This window comes from Pristis pectinata, chromosome 10 (assembly GCF_009764475.1).
Source record: "Pristis pectinata isolate sPriPec2 chromosome 10, sPriPec2.1.pri, whole genome shotgun sequence".
NCBI lineage: Eukaryota > Metazoa > Chordata > Chondrichthyes > Rhinopristiformes > Pristidae > Pristis > Pristis pectinata.
In genome coordinates, this window is record NC_067414.1 from 83,511,822 (window position 1) to 83,529,120 (window position 17,299).

Consider the following 17,299-nt stretch of genomic DNA (forward strand, 5'->3'; position numbering starts at 1 on the left):
TTAAACAGAGCTGCTGAATATCGTCGTCAAGTTAAGTTGAGTTTATTGCCATATGCACAAATATGTGTATGCACAGGTGCAATGAAAAACTTACTTGCAGCAGCATCACAGGCACATAGCATCATATAAACAGCATTCACAAGAAAACTTTAAACTGAACACAATTTTTTCAAGAAAGAATAATTAGAATGAAAAAAAAGCCGTTGCTAAGATAGTGATTAGGGTTTTGCCGGTTGGTTCAAAAACTGAATGGTTGAAGGGAAGTTTCTGTTCTTGAGCCTGGTAGTGTGGGACTTGGCTTCTGTACCCCCTGCCCAGTGGTAGCTGCAAAAAGATGGCATGGCCCGGATGGTGGGGATCTTTGATGATGGATGTTGCCTTCTTGAGGTAGCTCCTCCTACCAATGGTGGGGAGGGAAGAGCCCGTGATGTATTGGGTAGAGTCCACTGCTCTCTGCAGCTTCTTGCGTTCCTGTACATTCAAATTGCCGTACCAGACTATAATGCAACCAGTCAGGATACTTTCAACAGTATATCTGTAGAAGTTTGTTAGAGTGTTTGGTGACGAGCTGAAACTCCTTAACCTCCTAAGAAAGTAAAGATGCTAAAAAGATGTAAAAGATGCTATGTTATTGTTTGGAAAGTTAGCTCAGTTTCTCTTTCCACAGATGCTACCCAACCTGCTGACTTTTTTTTCCAGCATTTATTTTGTTAAACAATTACTGCAAAATATTGAATTATGATATTTAATTCAATTAAAGCTTTATAGCTGGAAATCTCTAGAATTTTCTGAAGAGCTCTGTAATGTTTAGAGAACCTGCAGTCAATTTGAGAAATACCTTAATGTTGTTTTAGTTCAGTCATTTTCCTGATTAGAGTTTTGAAAAGAGGCTCATTTTCATTTTGTTAATAACTGCATTTGTGTACATATTATTTTGCTATCAACTACTGGATACGCTGTGTTTGGAGCAAGTAACTGGTTATGCTGTGGCACTAAGTGTTAAAAATACACTGTTTGTATTTGAATAATTTGGAACTATTCTTTAGAGAAGTTGAAGCTGTATTTAAAGTGGCATTCCCTGCAGCTGGATTTTGCCATGTTCTTATGATGTTTGTTTCCTCCTCCTCCCTTTTAACTTTTACTTAATCACAAACCTTACCATGGACAATTCCTTGCCAGATCATGGAAATGCTGCCTTTGGGTTGAGCAGAGTGCAGTATAAAAGAGCAGGCTGACTCTAATTTCCTTCTATTTCTTGTAAGGACATTTATCTTGTATCCTGCTTCTTACATAGCATCATTTTTACAGTGCAATTTGGTTTGGTGTACCAGGCATTTGGTATAGGTTAATGTAACTGTGGTGCTTTCTAAAATTGGAAAGTTGGAATTGAACATGATGGGGGAAAAAAGCTATCTTTAAAATTTTAATTTGGTTATCTTGTTGAAAAGTGCAGAACACTATCATTCAAATTGCCATTAATTAGAAGTCTGTAGGATTTCAGATGCCAAATTTGACCATGCCTCAGAATACTAGAACAAAGTTAATGAATACAGTGAGTTATGGAAAAAGTTGTGATTGCTCATTGGTATTTCACTCTCATTGTTTTAAGATTTTCACATAAAGAAGTGGAGTCAGTGGTGATCAAGTTTTGAATGAACTGAAACTAAAGCATCCTTATTGAGTATTCACTGAGCTTCTCCCAAAGCCAATATACCAAAAGGAAAGGCATTTTTAGTAGTTGGTGTACAGAACTATTTTCTTCTGTTATGATCCTTTAGTTACTGCTGTTTAACTAGGGATTGATTACACTGGAGAGTTTAAGATGATGGGATACTTGGTATAAATTATGACAGGCCCAGCAAAGCCATTGTTGAAATCAGGAAAATCCATCCAATCTGTTTTTGTCAGCGAAGCACCTGATCTAACGTTTATGTGGTGGGGACTTTATTTTTGCAAAATAATGTAGTACAGGGGCAATATGGTCCTTGGATTTAAACCTCAGTTTCACAGTATTCAGATTTATGAACTCTTGCTTGTCAATTAATTTGGTGCTAAAAGAATTGCAATGCAGATAAACTGAGAGAGGCCATTGTGGTATTGGTTTATTATTGTCACTTGTACCGAGGTACAGTGAAAAACTTGTCTTGCATACCGATTGTACAGGTCAATTCATTACACAGTACAGTTACATTGAGTTAGTACAGAGTGCATTGAGGTAGTACAGGCGGCACGGTAGCGTAGCGGTTAGCGCGACGCTATTACAGCGTCAGCGATCGGGGTTCGATTCCCTTCACTGTCTGTAAGGAGTTTGTATGTTCTCCCGTGTCTGCGTGGGTTTCCTCAGGGTGCTCCGGTTTCCTCCCACATTCTAAAGACGTACGGGTAGGTTAATTTGGGGTTTAAAGTGGACAGTACAGACTCGTTGGGCCAAAAGAGCCTGTTACCACGCTGTAAATAAAAAAAAATAATAGTACAGAATAAAGCGTCACAGCTACAGAGAAAGTGCCGTGCAAGTAGTCAATAAGGTGTAAGGTCACAACAAGGTAGATCGTGAGGTCAGAGTCCACCTCATCGAATAAGGGAACCATTCAATAGTCTTATCACAGTGGGATAGAAGCTGTCCTTAAGCCTGGTGGTATGTGCCCTCAGGCTCCTGTATCTTCTACCTGATGCAAGTGGAGAGAAGAGAGAATGACCCGGGTGGGTGGGGTCTTTGATTATGCTGGCTGCTTCACCAAGGCAGCGAGAGGTATAGACAAAGTCCAAGGAGGGGAGGCTCGTTTCCATAACACGCTGGGCTGTGTCCACAACTCTCTGCAGTTTCTTGCAGTCCTAGGCAGAGCAGTTGCCTTACCAAGCCGTGATGCATCCAGATAGGATGCTTTCTAAGGTGCACCGATAAAAGTTGGTGAGTGTCAAAGGGGACATACCGAATTTCTTTAGCCTCCTGAGGAAATAGAGGCGCTGGTAAGCTTTCTTGGCCATGGCATCTACGTGATTTGACCAGGACAGGCTATTGGTGATGTTCACTCCCAGGAACTTGAAGCTCTCAACGGTCGGGCTTCCAATCCTGAGGGACCCCAGTGTCGTGCCCCGGCGGGTTAGGCCTCGTGTCAGGTTGGGCCTCGGCCTCGTGTCAGGTCAGGACGTGGCTCCCTCGGATTGGGACTTGGCTCCCTCGGGTTGGGTCTCTCGTCGGGTTGGGCCTCGGGACTCATCCTTCACAGGTCGGGCCTTGGTGTCGGGCGCTCTGGTAAGTCGGGTCTCATCGTCGGGAGCTCCGGTGGGGTCCGGGATTTGGGGTCTCGGCAACGGGGGCTCTGAGGGGACATCTCTTCACTCTGCAAAGGCTTACACGTGGACGGGCCCATCCTAGGCCTCATTTGTAGACACTGGTGCTCTATATAGTTGATTTTTCAAGTTGTCATCCGTCCATATCACCCCCAAACAGTGTACAGTTTCATAATTTTAAATAGCCTTTCTTTGGGCTTAATCCTGTTATGCATACATGCTTGTTTACTGGTAGAGATCATAAGATATCCTTTCAGAGGAATAATGGTATTTGATACGACTCTCTACTCTGTGCTCTCTCAAAAACATTTCCACTCCTCCAATCCAACAATATGGAGGACAATTACACCAGCTCCAATATGATCCTACCTGAGATGCTCATAACCTGGCTCAAATCTGACACCTGAGACCTCTTGTTCTATGAATAATCCACCACACATTTACCTGTCTTGGTGTGTGAATAAAACTATCAACTACATTCCTTTGGTGCAAATGTTCAAGTGGCATTTTGGTATCTTCTGGTATCTGGGTGTATTAGTTTACCCAGCAATACAAATAGTTCCTTTCAAATTTGCTGTCTTTCTTATTAGTACAAAAGAATGTGGTTGATGCTTTGATTTGCTCCTTTGATTCTTAAGCAAGATCAAATATATTAAGGTAATAGTAGCTCTTAAGCATGATTACACCCTGAAGAGAGAACTCTTGAAATGCCAGGAGTGTATAAATAGATGTTAATTTTGTTCATTTATAAATAACTTTTTTTTGCTACTTCCTACCTCCTCCAAGGAATTCTGGATTGGTTTAAAATCAATTGGCGATTTAACAGTTAATTCTGCTCCTAACATTACTTTGCTGTAGGTTTTAGGACTTTTACCAGTCATTTTGAAAAGCTTAATGATGAACTGGTATTGCAATAAAATTTCTCATTAGTTCATTGAGTTATAATGGTGAATTTTACTCTGAGCTTAAAGTTCTGCACTGTCCAATTTGATTCAAAACAGGACTAGTTTTCAACAACTGTGTTTTGGGGTGGTAGGATGGTCATGGGAGGTGCTGAGTAGTGTGATTATTTCTTTACCAGGTTTTGAGAGTCTAGCTAGTTCTGACATTTGTTTTGTATGTCTGTCTAGATAAAGCGGCCCTTCACACCAGTTAGTTACAAAGGGGCCCTTGAAAGGGGGCATTTGAATGTTTCCTTGAAGGATTTAGCAATGGAAAGCATATCATACCAGAAGAATGAGTAGAAACAAGTTTAAATAAATATGGAAATTTCATATGAACCGAGGTAGATATATTTTAGAGGAATAAAATAAAGAGGTATTATAGAAACATTTCAAAATAGGTGAGAAGGGATTTAAGGATTAACTCAAAAGGTCAATGCTATTCAGATGCTAATCTATTCATGGGGCAAGGGGCTCCAAATAATTTTTTTTTGATTTGATTAATAGTACTGCTGTAGCTACTTGAAAATTGATTAGTTATTGATGGATTTTGATTAACAATTTTATCTTAACTCTAGCAGTTTCAAACCAAATATGCAGCATACGCTTTAAGTGGTTTAAACTGAAAATGTTGTCACATTTCAACAATCTGGTTGGCATCTTGCTATGTAATCAGGTAAGAAGTCCAGTGAGAAAATGCCATTCAGCCCATTTGTAGTTCATCCTTCTAGTACTCCAACTTGCTCAGCTAGATAGTGTACTATATTTTCAACTTCTCCAAATTACTTAACCCCATGAGGCCATCCTCTATGATATTGGTGCTCTTAATTGAAATAAATGCTACTCCAAAGAGTTTCCAGTGCTTAAAATAAACAACTTATTTAATGATCTGAATTAAGTGCTTTGGGTATCAGGGCAATGTGTATTTTTTTTTGTTTGAAGAATGTGAATTATGATGAGGGTACACATATTTTACAATTTAATTGTTGCTGTCTGGTTTTGCTGACGTGATTGTTAGTAATATGGGTTAGACCCTATCTGAACCAATATGTGATCCAACCTAGATGTGTGAAAGTAGTTTGAGTGTTTTGAATTCAGTTGGTCATGAGTATGCACTCACTGCTCCAAACCTCCTCCGGCTTACCATTAGTTGACAATCTTACAAAAAAAATTAATGTGATGATGCATTATGTGGCGAGTTGAGGGGATTATTTGGGAAGTTTTTCATCTTGTTCTTCCCTCCAAGTCTCAAAGTTGTATATTGAAGACTCACTCCAGACATAGCACAAAATCCAGACATATACATATTTCAGTGCAGTGCTGAGAGGGTATTTCACTGCTGGAAGTGTTTCAGGCATCCACTGTCCTCTTGGATTGATGCAATAATTCCCATGACACTATTTCCAGGAAGAACAGAGGAGACCTTCATGGTATTTTAGCTAATATTTGTCCCAGTAAACAGAATTCAGGCAGATGAATGGGTCATTTTCTCTGTCAAACCAATTGCTGCATTTCTTGCATTATAACTGTGCATGCATTTCAGAAGTACTTTATTGATTGGAATGTCCTGAGATTGTCAAAAACAAGTCTGTCTTTCTCTGCAACTTGTGCGTTTCTTGACCTGGCACACATGATCAACATAATCAAAGACCCCACCCACCCCAGATATTCTCTCTTCTCCCCCCTTCCATTGGGCAGGATATACAAAAGCCTGAAAGCACATACCACCAGGCTCAAGAACTGCTTTAATCCCACTGTCATAAAACTATTGAACAATTCCCTAGTACGATAATTTCACAATCTACCTCATTATGGCCTTGCACCTTATTGTTTGCCTGCACTGCACTTACTCTGTAACTGTAACACTTTATGCTGCTATTGTTTTCCCTTGTACTACCTCAATGTACTGATGTGATGAAATGATCTATATGGATGGCATGCAAAACAAAGTTTATCACTGTTCCTCAGTACATGTGATGATAATAAACCAATTTACCAAATTGACCAATTTATGATCTAATAGAAGGATTCTGAGAGGGAATCTTCCATTCCCCACTGCCACATTCTTTGTCTTAAGTTTAGACAATAATGATTGTAATTTTTGGAAAAATACAATGTGAATGTGTCAATTTTTCAAGTAGCTTTTCAAAAATAAACTTAGGATCATGTCTTAAGGTAGCATCTGAGCCAGAAAGTAAATTTGAGAGTGTGCCCGGGTGTCCTTTTCAGTTTAAGTTTTTCATACTGTTGTAGGCAATGATTGTAGTTTGAAAGCTTGAAAGACTAAACTACTGAATGATGAAACAGGTTAAGGAAATTTGGAATGAGTTGTAATGAAAGGGCATCTGCTTGTTTTCTGCTGGAGAATCAGGATATGAAAAACATCTTGAGACAAACTAGCTTATCCTCAGTTTCTGGAGTACAGAATATAATAACCCATACTTAACTGTAGTTGTCAGAAAATTGAAGATTCAAGTAATCAGTTTCATTTGTGCTTTCTTTCTAGGTTACACTCTGCCAGCAACAAACAGCGCTGCTACCGAGGCAGGAATTCCTCAGAAAGGCTCTGGCTTTGCACCAAGTTTTGAAGGACCTATGCAGCACTATGAATCATTGGTCAGACGAGGAGATATAAAACACGATGAACACCAGAGAAGGGTTGTGCAGTGTTTACAGAGACTTCATGAATTGCTTAAAGGATACAATCCTGGTCAACAGAATTTCTTTTCACAGGTGAGGTCAAAAGCTGAGATATGAGAATTTCAGGGGTCAGAAGGTGAGCAGGTCAGACAACTTTAAGAAGTTGCAAAGATTGAAGAACTGTAAATTACAGTATATAGGTTGCACTTGTAAGTTGCTTTCCCCTACTCCCACATGCCCTACTGAGGCAACTCTTGAAGAGTCCCCAGCATCTTTCCACAAATTGCTTTCTGTCCACATGACCAAGAGCTTCTCACTTTGCAAACAGTGCACAGAATGGCTGATCGCAATGTTTGGAAAAAATTTGTAAAGCAAATCTTGCACCCTTACCTGCAGTTTGTGGATGGTAGCAGAGTGGTAACTAGTGAAGCCTTTTGTTACTAAAGCAGCAGGAGTGGATACACCTGAGGAATTACCCTGAGAAATATTGCAGGGGAATGCAGTAAGGAGGTCGACAGCTGAGTCTGGCCTGGGTTTGCAAGTATCAGAGTGCATAAGGAGGTGGATTGAAAGGGGAAGAGGTGTTTGTGTAAAGGAGTGAAAGAAAATGAGAGAAAGAGGGAGTGAGAACCAGGTCAGAATTTGTTGTACCACGGATTACAAGTCTGTGGAAATTGTTAAAGCATTTAGTGTGTTTTAATACACCATTCAATCCTCACTGAGTGTAGGGTCTATGGAGTGTAGGCTTGAGTGAGTAAGGGGCTTTGTTGCAACATTATATTTAAAGAATTAAATAAAATAAATTATTTTTGTTTCTACTTAGGGAGCTAATCTAAGTAGAAAGTGGCAAAGCAGGGCGCATCCTGTACCATATTGGCAACTTCAGGAAGGAGATCAAGAGATATAGGGAAATCTATAGTCAGGGGAATAGACAGGCTTTTCCACAGTCATAGATGTGATTCCAGGATGGTATGTTGCCTCCCAGTTGCCAAGAACAGTATCATGCAGCTGCAGAACCAAAAAATAACATGTTGAAGTGGAAGATCTGGGTAAGGTTCTCAATTAATATTTTCAACATTTTCTGTTTTTATTTCAGAATTCCAGTATCTACAGTTTTATTGATTTTTCATTTGGAAATTCAGTGTGATCTTTGCAGCTCTTGGCCATCTGGACTCTTTGGATATCCCTTTATTTCCATTTTCTTGCCTAATTGCCCTCTGCACTTTTGTAAGTTTCTTCCAGAGCATCTCCAGTTACCCTTAACTCATCAATTGCAAAAGGACTTTTTTTTGCAACAATGTTTCATGATTTTTCAATGTTGAGACCCCTTATCCAGATTATTACAATTGGTATTGGTTTATTATTGTCACTTGTACCAAGGTACAGTGAAAAGCTTGTCTTACAAACCGATCGTATAGGTCAATTCATTATGCAGTGCAGTTACATTGAGTCAGTATGGAGTGCATTGATGTAGTACAGGTAAAAACAATAACAGTACAGAGTAAAGTGTCACAGCTACAGTGAAAGTGCAGTGCAATAAGGTGCAAGGTCACATCAAGGTAGATCATGAGGTCATAGTCCATCTTATTGTATAAGGGAACTGTTCAATAGTCTTATCACAATGGGGTAGAAGCTGTCCTTAAGTCTGGTGGTATGTGCCCTGAGGCTCCTGTATCTTCTACCCGATGGAAGAGGAGAGAAGAGAGAATGTCTCGGGTGGGTGGGGTCTTTGATTATGCTGGCTGCTGCACCAAGACAACGAGAGGTAAAGACAGAGTCCAAGGAGGGGAGGCTGGTGTCTGTAATTGGCCTCTCTACATGCTCCTTGTACCAAGTAGGTTTTCCCAGGGTGCTCAGGTTTACTTGCACATCACAGAGACACACTGGTTGTTTGGTTAATTGGCTACCCTGGTGTACAGTAGGTGGGTGGTAGGAGAATAGATTACAGGGAAATTGATGGGAAGTGGATTAATGGGAATGCTCTGAGATATAGCATAGACTCAATGGGCCAAATAGAAAATATAGTAATAAGTGTTTCTGTGCTTTTTATTTGCCATTGCATTATGCTCAGCTACCCATATTTTGCAAACTGTGATATACTGTGTCCATTTCCTAGGTGACTAATAACATGCTACTGGTGTCCAGGGATCATATGTGGTCTCTACAGGTTGCTGCATGTTGCAATAAGAGAGTGGAGAAAGGAAAATTAAAAAGCTGCTGTCATGAAATTAACGTGTAAAAAGCCCTTACAGATCCCAGTGCCTTTAGTATAGTGGCAATTTAATTGAAACATTTATTTTGACATGTTTGCCTTAAAAGGAGGAAAATATCTATGATAATTCTTAACTCTTCTATAATCTCTTTAATGCAAATAAAGAAAATAATTACTTATTATGACATAATGTAATAGAAAATTGGGAGCTGCAACTTCATCTGGCTCAACCAGTTTGCTCGGTTTATGCCATTTTCAAAAATGTACTTTCTGGTAATTCTGTGAATTAAAGAACTCCTTGGGAATTTTCTATGAGTAAGTTCTTTGATGGGATATAAAACTAGGTTGACACTACAGCAGTAGTGAGAGTTTGCAGAGTTGCCAGAATTGATGCTCTTCAAGTTAAATCAAGGTCCACGCTGCCTGTTGATGGATATTTAATGATCCTATAGTGCTGTTCTTCTGCTATCCTACCTGATATTCTTTCCACACAAAAAAAACATTTTTTAATGCCCTTACCAGAGTAAAATCATTCCACAGTTCTTCACATTAGTTATCAAATAAAATTTGACAATGAGTCACATGAAGCTATTAGCTTGAATGAGTGCAGGTTTTATTGAGATACATTAGGGAGGAGAGCCATGTCAAAACATTGAGGGACTGGCTATTTATTCTGTATGAAAAAAAGAATTATTTTAATGCTGAGTTTTAATTTAACGTCTGTGTAGTTCCTCTGAGAGAAAGAGGTTCTGTAATGAGTTATAAACTTTTATCCCAAAACATTTGGTAGGTTTTTTTTCAAATTAATTTCATTTGAATCTGATGAACATTAATAAATAGCTTGAGTTCACTGAACAAGTTGGACTTGAAACTGATGCAGAAGCAGTCCAGTGCACCAACAATGTAAAGAAGATAAGCAGTATTTCTCTTGGTTTGTCACACAAAGAGAATCATAGAAAAGTTATAGAATATAGAACATACAAAAATTACAGCACAGTACAGGCCCTTTGGCCCATGATGTTGTGCCGACATTTTATCCTGCTTTAAGATCTATCTAACCCTTCCCTCCCACAGCCCTCCATTCTTCTATCATTCATGTGGCTATCTAAGAGTCTCTTAAATGTCCCTAACGTATCTGCATCCACCACCTCTGCCCTCAGTGCATTCCATGCACCCACCACTCTCTGTGTAAAAAAAACTTGCTTCTGACATCCCCCCCATACCTTCCTCCAATCACCTTAAAATTATGCCTCCTCACGTGAGCCATTTTCACCTTGGGAAAAAGTCTCTGACTGTCTACTCGATCTATGCCTCTTATCGTCTTGTACACCTCCATCAAGTCACCTCTCATCCTCCTTCTCTCCAAAGAGAAAAGCCCTAGCTCACTCAACCTATCCTCATAAAAGATGCTCTCCAATCCAGGCAGCATCCTGGTAAATCTCCCCTGCACCCTCTCTAAAGCTTCCACATCCTTCCCATAATGAGGTGACCAGAACTGAACACAACATTCCAAGTGTGGTCTAACCAGAGTTTTATAGATCTTCAACATTACCTGGCAGCTCTTGAACTCAATATCCCAACTAATGAAGGCCACCACACCATATATCTTCTTAACAACCCTATCAGCCTGTGCAGCAACCTTGAAGTTATGGACGTGGACCCCAAGATTCCTCTGTTCCTCCACTGCTAAGAGTCCTGCCATTAACCTTGTATTCTTCCTTCAAATTCTATCTTCCAAAGTGTATCACTTCACACTGTTCCAGCTTGAACTCCATCTGCCACTTCCCAGCTCTGCATCCTATCAATGTCCTGTTGTAACCTACAGCAATCTTCTACATTATCCACAACACCACCAACCTTCGTGTCATCCGCAAACTTACTAACCCACCCTTCCACATCCTCGTCCAAGTCATTTATAAAAATCACAAACAGCAGAGGTCCCAGAACAGATCCCTTTGGAACACCACTGGTCACTGACCTCCAGTCAGAATACACTGTCTACAACCACCCTCTTTCTTCTATGGGTTAGCCAATTCTGAATCCACACAGCCAAGTTTCCCTGGATCCCACACCTTCTGACTTTCTGAATGAGCCTTCCCATGAGGAACCTTATCAAACGCCTTACTGACATAGAAGAATGCCATTTGGCCCATCATATTTGTGCTGTTTGGAAAAAGATCTTCCCAATCCCATTGTCCCGCAGTAGCTCCATAGCCCTGCAGGATACAGCTCTTCAAATATACTTTCAAGCACTGTTAAATCTGATGACGGTTTCTACCTCTACCACCCTTTCAGGTGATACCATCCTCTGGGTGAAAAATATTTTCTTCATCTCCCCTCTAATTCTGTTACTTATGTTAAATTTATGCCTCATGGCTTTGACTCCTCTGATAAGGGAAATAAACCCTTCCTATACACTTTATCTAGATCCCTCATGATTTTGTACACCTCAATTAAGCTTCCACGCACCTCCTGCCCCTGCCTCCTTTATTGTGTAAACCATCCTACTTTATCCAATCTTTTCTCATTGCTGCAGCTTTTTCTCCTGGCAATGTCCTTATAAATCTCCTTGGCATTCACATCTTTCATATAACATGATGACCAGAACTCAAGCTGTGGTCTATCTTGTGTTGTTTACATTCTAACGCTATCTTCTTGCTCTTATATTTGTTGAGACACAGAATATGCAAACACGTTCCATGTGGTTTTTTATTTGTCTGCCCTGCTACCGTTAAAGATTCCAGAGAAGCTCTCTGAAGGCCCTCTGTTGTTCCATATCACTCAATATCCTACCATTTATTGTGCATTCTCTTGCCATGGGGCATCTTCCCAAATGCATTGATTCTTGATTGAATTCTATTCGCAATGTTTTCTGCCTAACTGATTTATGTGCTCCTGTAGGCTAAAGTTTTCTCCTCACTGCTAATTACACAGCCAATTTTTGTATTATCTGCAAACTTCCTCATCATGTCCCTACAATCAGTTGTAAATAAATAGTATAGATTATGGAGAAAACAAGTGACTAAGTGCACAGTCCTGTGGAGTGCAATTTGTAGCAGTCTCACAGTCGTATAAAAACCCATCAACCATTACCCTTTTTCCCCTTTGCAGGGCTTTTAGGAGATGGCAGGGGTGTAGGACTAGCTGGATTGCTCTTGCATAAAGTCAGTGGGCTAAGTTGTCTCCTTGCACACTGTTACTATTCTGTGCTTCATGCCACTGAGTCAACTTTGGATCCAATTTGCCACTTTCCCTCGAATCCCATTTGGTTTTTGTTTTTAGATCAGCTTGTCAGTTGAGACATTACCAAAATCCTCAGTGGTCCACATAAACTACATTAAACCCACTCGTCGAGAGCAACTGTTACCTCTTCAGAAAATTTAGTCAGGTTAGTCAATCGTAGCCTTTTGTTAACAAACCCATGCTGACTTGCCCAATTAATCTCTGCTTTTCTAAATTAAGGTTTATATTGTCCCTTAGAATGAAATCCAGTGAATTTCAGATTCAGAATCAGGTTTATTATCACTGTCTTATATGACGTGAAATTTGTTGTTTTGTGGCAGCAGTACAGTGCAAAGACATAAAAGAGCTATAAATTACAAAATAAATAAATAGTGCAAAACAAAAGGAACAATGAAGTAATGTTCATGGGTTCATCAATTAACAGGTCTCTAACTACTTAGCTTATCCCTTCTTCAGTTTTGGAAAAAAGGGTACAACAATAGCAGTACTCCAGTCCTCTGGCACCACCCTGTAGCCAGAACCTATGCGGTTTCAACAGTCTGGAATATATTTTATCTGGGCCTGGTAATTTGGCCCAGATAAATTTGGTAGGGGTATTAAAAACCAGAGGCATAGACTTAAGGTGAGAAGAAAGAGTTTTAAAGGGGATTTGAAGGGAAAGTTTTTTTTTACGGGGAGTGGTTAATATCTGGAACTTGCTGCCAGTTGGTAGAGTCAGATACAGTCACCATGTTTAAGGGATGTTTAAACAGGTACTTAAATAGGCAAGGCAAAGAAGGATATGGACCTAGTGTGGCTGAATGGGGTTAGTGTAGGTTGGTAAAAAGGTCGGCATGACATGGTGGGCCAAAGAGCCTGTTTCTGTGCTGTACAACTCTATGACTCTAATAGATTGATTAAACTGCAGAATGGTTTCTGAGTTTATCCCATTCAATATTTTACACTTGTTTGTCTTAACTGCAACATCAACATCATGTCCCTCTTTTGTAAAGACAGTTGTAAAATAGAACCATAGGACAATACAGCACAATACAGGCCCTTCGGCCCACCATATTGTACCGCCCTTCAAACCATACCTAATACTATCTAACCCCTTCCTCCCACATATCCCTCTTTCTTAAATTCCTCCATATGCTTATCTAATAATCTCTTGAACTTGACCAACGTATCAGTCTCCACCACCACCCCAGGCAGCGCATTCCATGCACCAACCACTCTCTGGGTGAAAAACCTCCCTCTGATGTCTCCCTTGAACTTCCCACCCATTACCTTAGAGCCATGTCCTCTTGTTTTGAGCATTGGTGCCCTGAGAAAGAGGCACTGGCTGTCCACTCTACCTACTCCTCTTAATATCTTGTATACCTCTATCATGTCTCCCTTCGTCCTCCTTCTCTCCAATGAGTAAAGCCCTAGCTCCGTTAGTCTCTCCTCATAATCCATACTCTTTAATCCAGGCAGCATCCTGGTACATCTCCTCTGCACCCTTTCCAACGCCTCCACATCCTTCCCATAATGAGGCGACCAGAATTGGACACAGTACTCCAAGTTTTGTGAAGCTGCATCATTACTTCGCGGCTCTTAAACTCGATCCCACGACTTATGAAAGCTAACATCCCATAAGCTTTCTTAACTACCCTATCTACCTGCGAGGCGACTTTCAGTGATCTGTGGATATGAACCCCCAGATCCCTCTGCTCCTCTACACTGCCCAGAATCCTGCCATTTATCTTGTAGTCCACCTTGGAGTTTGTCCTTCCAAAGTGTACTACCTCACACTTCTCCGGATTGAACTCCATCTGCCACTTGTCAGCCCATCCTATCAATATCCCTCTGCAAGCTTCTACAGCCCTCCACACTATCCACAACACCACTGATCTTTGTGCCATCTGCAAACTTGCTAACCCACCCTTCCACCCCCTCATCTAAGTCATTAATAAATATCACAAAAAGTAGAGGTCCCAGAACCGATCCCTGCGGGACACCACTAGTCATAGCCCTCCAATCCGAATGCACTCTCTCCACCACAACCATCTGCTTTCTACAGGCAAGCCAATTCTGAATCCACACGGCCAAGCTTCCCCGGATCCCTTGGCCTCTGACCTTCTGAAGGGGCCTGCCATGCAGAACCTTGTCCAAATGCCTTACTAAAATCTGTGTAGACCACATCCACTGCACTACCCTCAATCTTCCTGGTCACCTCCTCAAAGAACCCTATCAGGCTTGTGAGGCAAGACCTTCTCTTCACAAAGCCATGTTGGCTGTCCCTAATCAGTCCATGTTTCTCCAAATGCTCATAGATCCTATCTCTTAGAATCCTTTCCAACAGCTTACCCACCACAGACGTAAGGCTCACCGGTCTGTAATTCCCTGGACTATCCCTACTACCCTTTTTGAATAAGGGGACAACGTTCGCCACCCTCCAATCCTCCGGTACCATCCCCGTTGACAACGAGGACTCAAAGATCCTAACCAACGGTTCAGCAATCTCCTCCCTTGCCTCACGAAGCAGCCTGGGGAATATTCTGTCAGGCTCCGGGGACTTATCTGTCCTAATATTTTCCAACAGTTCCAACACGTCCTCTCTCTTAATATCTACATACTCCAGAACATTACCCTTACCTACACTGTTCTCAGCATCATCAAGACCCCTCTCCTTGGTGACTACTGAAGAGAAGTATTCATTGAGAACCTCACCCACTTCCACAGCTTCCAGGCATATCCTCCCATCTTTGTCTTTAATCGGACCTACCTTTACCCTAGCCATCCTTCTGCTCTTTATGTACGAGAAAAAAGCCTTGGGATTCTCCTTAACCCTACTCGCCAAAGCCTTTTCATGTCCCCTTCTCGCTCTCCTCAGCCCTTTCTTAAGCTCCTTCCTTGCTACTCTATATTCCTCATGAGCCCTGTCCGATCCTTGCTGCTTACACCTTATGTATGCTGCCCTCTTCTTACTAACTAGTTACTCCACCTCTCTCGTCACCCACGGTTCCTTAACCCTACCATTCCTTCTCTGCCTCACATCCTGCAAAAGATCCCTGAACTTTGACCATATCCCCATGGTACATTTCCCTTCAAAAATGTCACCTCAATTTACACTCCCAAGTTCTCGCCTTATAGCCTCATAATTCACCTTCCCCCAATTAAATATCTTCCCGTCCTCTTTGCTTCTATCCCTGTCCATGACAATTCTAAAGGTTATGGAGCAATGGTTACTGTCCCCCAAATGCTCACCCACCGATAGATCTGTCACCTGACCCAGTTCATTACCTAAAACTAGATCTAATATGGCATTCCCTCTAGTCGGCCTGTCAACATACTGCGTCAGTCTTACCTGCTGACGTCACGCACCTGTGCAGTCCAGCCCCCACTATTCCCAATTAAAACTTACATAACAACTTATAAAAAACAACTCTAAAAATATGTATTAAGAATCTTACCCATATCCTCTGCCTTCATAAGCAGCCCTAATAGGTCTTTTTCATGGGTATTCTATTGCTGTTTATTTACTTAAAAGGTCTTTGGATTTTGTTTGATTTTACTTGACAACATGTTTTCATTTCTTCTCTTTGCTTTCATAATTACAGAATCTCCCTCCTGCAGAATAAGCATTATGGTACAACTGGATATTAATAATCTCCTGTGAACCTTGGAATAAATATTGTCCCTAATTGTTTTTTCTCAGCTCTAACTTGTACTTCCTTTCTGACATGCTTTAGGGTGGTTATGTATTGCTGTGGAGCCTATTTGATGTTTTTAGTAAAGGATTGTTTATTTTTTAAGAGTCAGTTAGTGAAAAACACTTCCTCTGAGTAGATTTCTTCCAATTTTTTTAAATAGAGAATTTTATCTTCATACTGCTCAGTTATCAGAGACACCCTGAGGTACCATGATGGGTAGCATGGGATATTTAGTAATATTTTTAAATTCTAAACCTTGGTATCAATGTTTTCTGATGTTTATCATATGGGCAATGAAGATGTATGTTGTTTGAAAATGAAAAATGCTTTTCTTTCTGTACTGTAATTGTATAATCAAATGTTATTTGTATTTCCTTACAGGTGCATGTCTCATTAACTAGCATGATATTGCATTATTCAAATTAAAATTAAAATCTATCTTGTTACATAAACTGATTCCTTTCAATGCTATTAAGTTCTTCATGCTGGTTGTCTCCAGATCATTGATGTTGCAGTCATCAGGATATGTTGTTGTAGAAAAAGTAACCTCCATGTACTTTCTGAATTGTCTGAATGCAGAGGTACCCAGAACAGTTCCCTGAGGACTTATTACTCCAGTTGGAGCATATTCCTTTAGTCTTTTGTTGCATGGAGAGATTTAACATATGGTCCACAGGTGATATGCCCCTCTGTCCATCTGCCCCCCCTCCCCTTTTTCCTTTCTTCCCCCCACACTCCCCCCACCCCCCAAGAAATTATTATGTCTCAGGATCTCCTTTTAGAGATTGTATGTCTGCTGGGGTGACACAGTTTTGTTTTGTGTTTGGGTAGTCATTTGTGCTCCTCTTAGGCATGCTTGGTCATCCCTGGCTTAGCAGATATCTGCCCCGCTGAAATAAATGAAAATTCCAGCAGGGCAGTATTTAAAACAAATAATTTCTGAAGGTATAGATTTATTTTGCTTAATTACTTGAAACAATCTGCTCTTTGCATTTCTGTTTGCAGTTTTTTGACAGTCCTAAACCTCCCAAGGGCCTTTATGTTTATGGAGATGTTGGTAAGTGTAAATCATAATTACTCTGCACCCAGTCGTGCTAATTAGCTGCTGCATATTTTACAGACTATAGACAGTACAGCACAGAAACAGGCCCTTCAGCCAACAATGTCTGTGCTGATCATGAGGCCAATTTAAATTGCACATCTGCCTACAGGCTATATGCCTCAATTCTCTGCCTGTCTGTCTGTCTAAATGCCTCTTAAACATTGCTACTATATCTGCTTCCACCACTTCCTCT

At 40.7% G+C, this 17,299-nt stretch overlaps 1 protein-coding gene across 3 annotated transcripts in view; it reads left to right on the plus strand.

Moving 5' to 3' along the window:
* The window catches only part of afg1lb (AFG1 like ATPase b), a 98,390-nt gene that overhangs the window by 10,443 nt on the left and 70,648 nt on the right, over positions 1-17,299 (plus strand). For all 3 annotated transcript variants that reach the window (XM_052024711.1, XM_052024713.1, XM_052024712.1), the window contains exons 2-3: positions 6,739-6,965; positions 17,010-17,061. In XM_052024711.1, the coding sequence (XP_051880671.1) occupies positions 6,739-6,965; positions 17,010-17,061 (279 nt within the window). The remainder of the gene's footprint in view (positions 1-6,738; positions 6,966-17,009; positions 17,062-17,299) is intronic.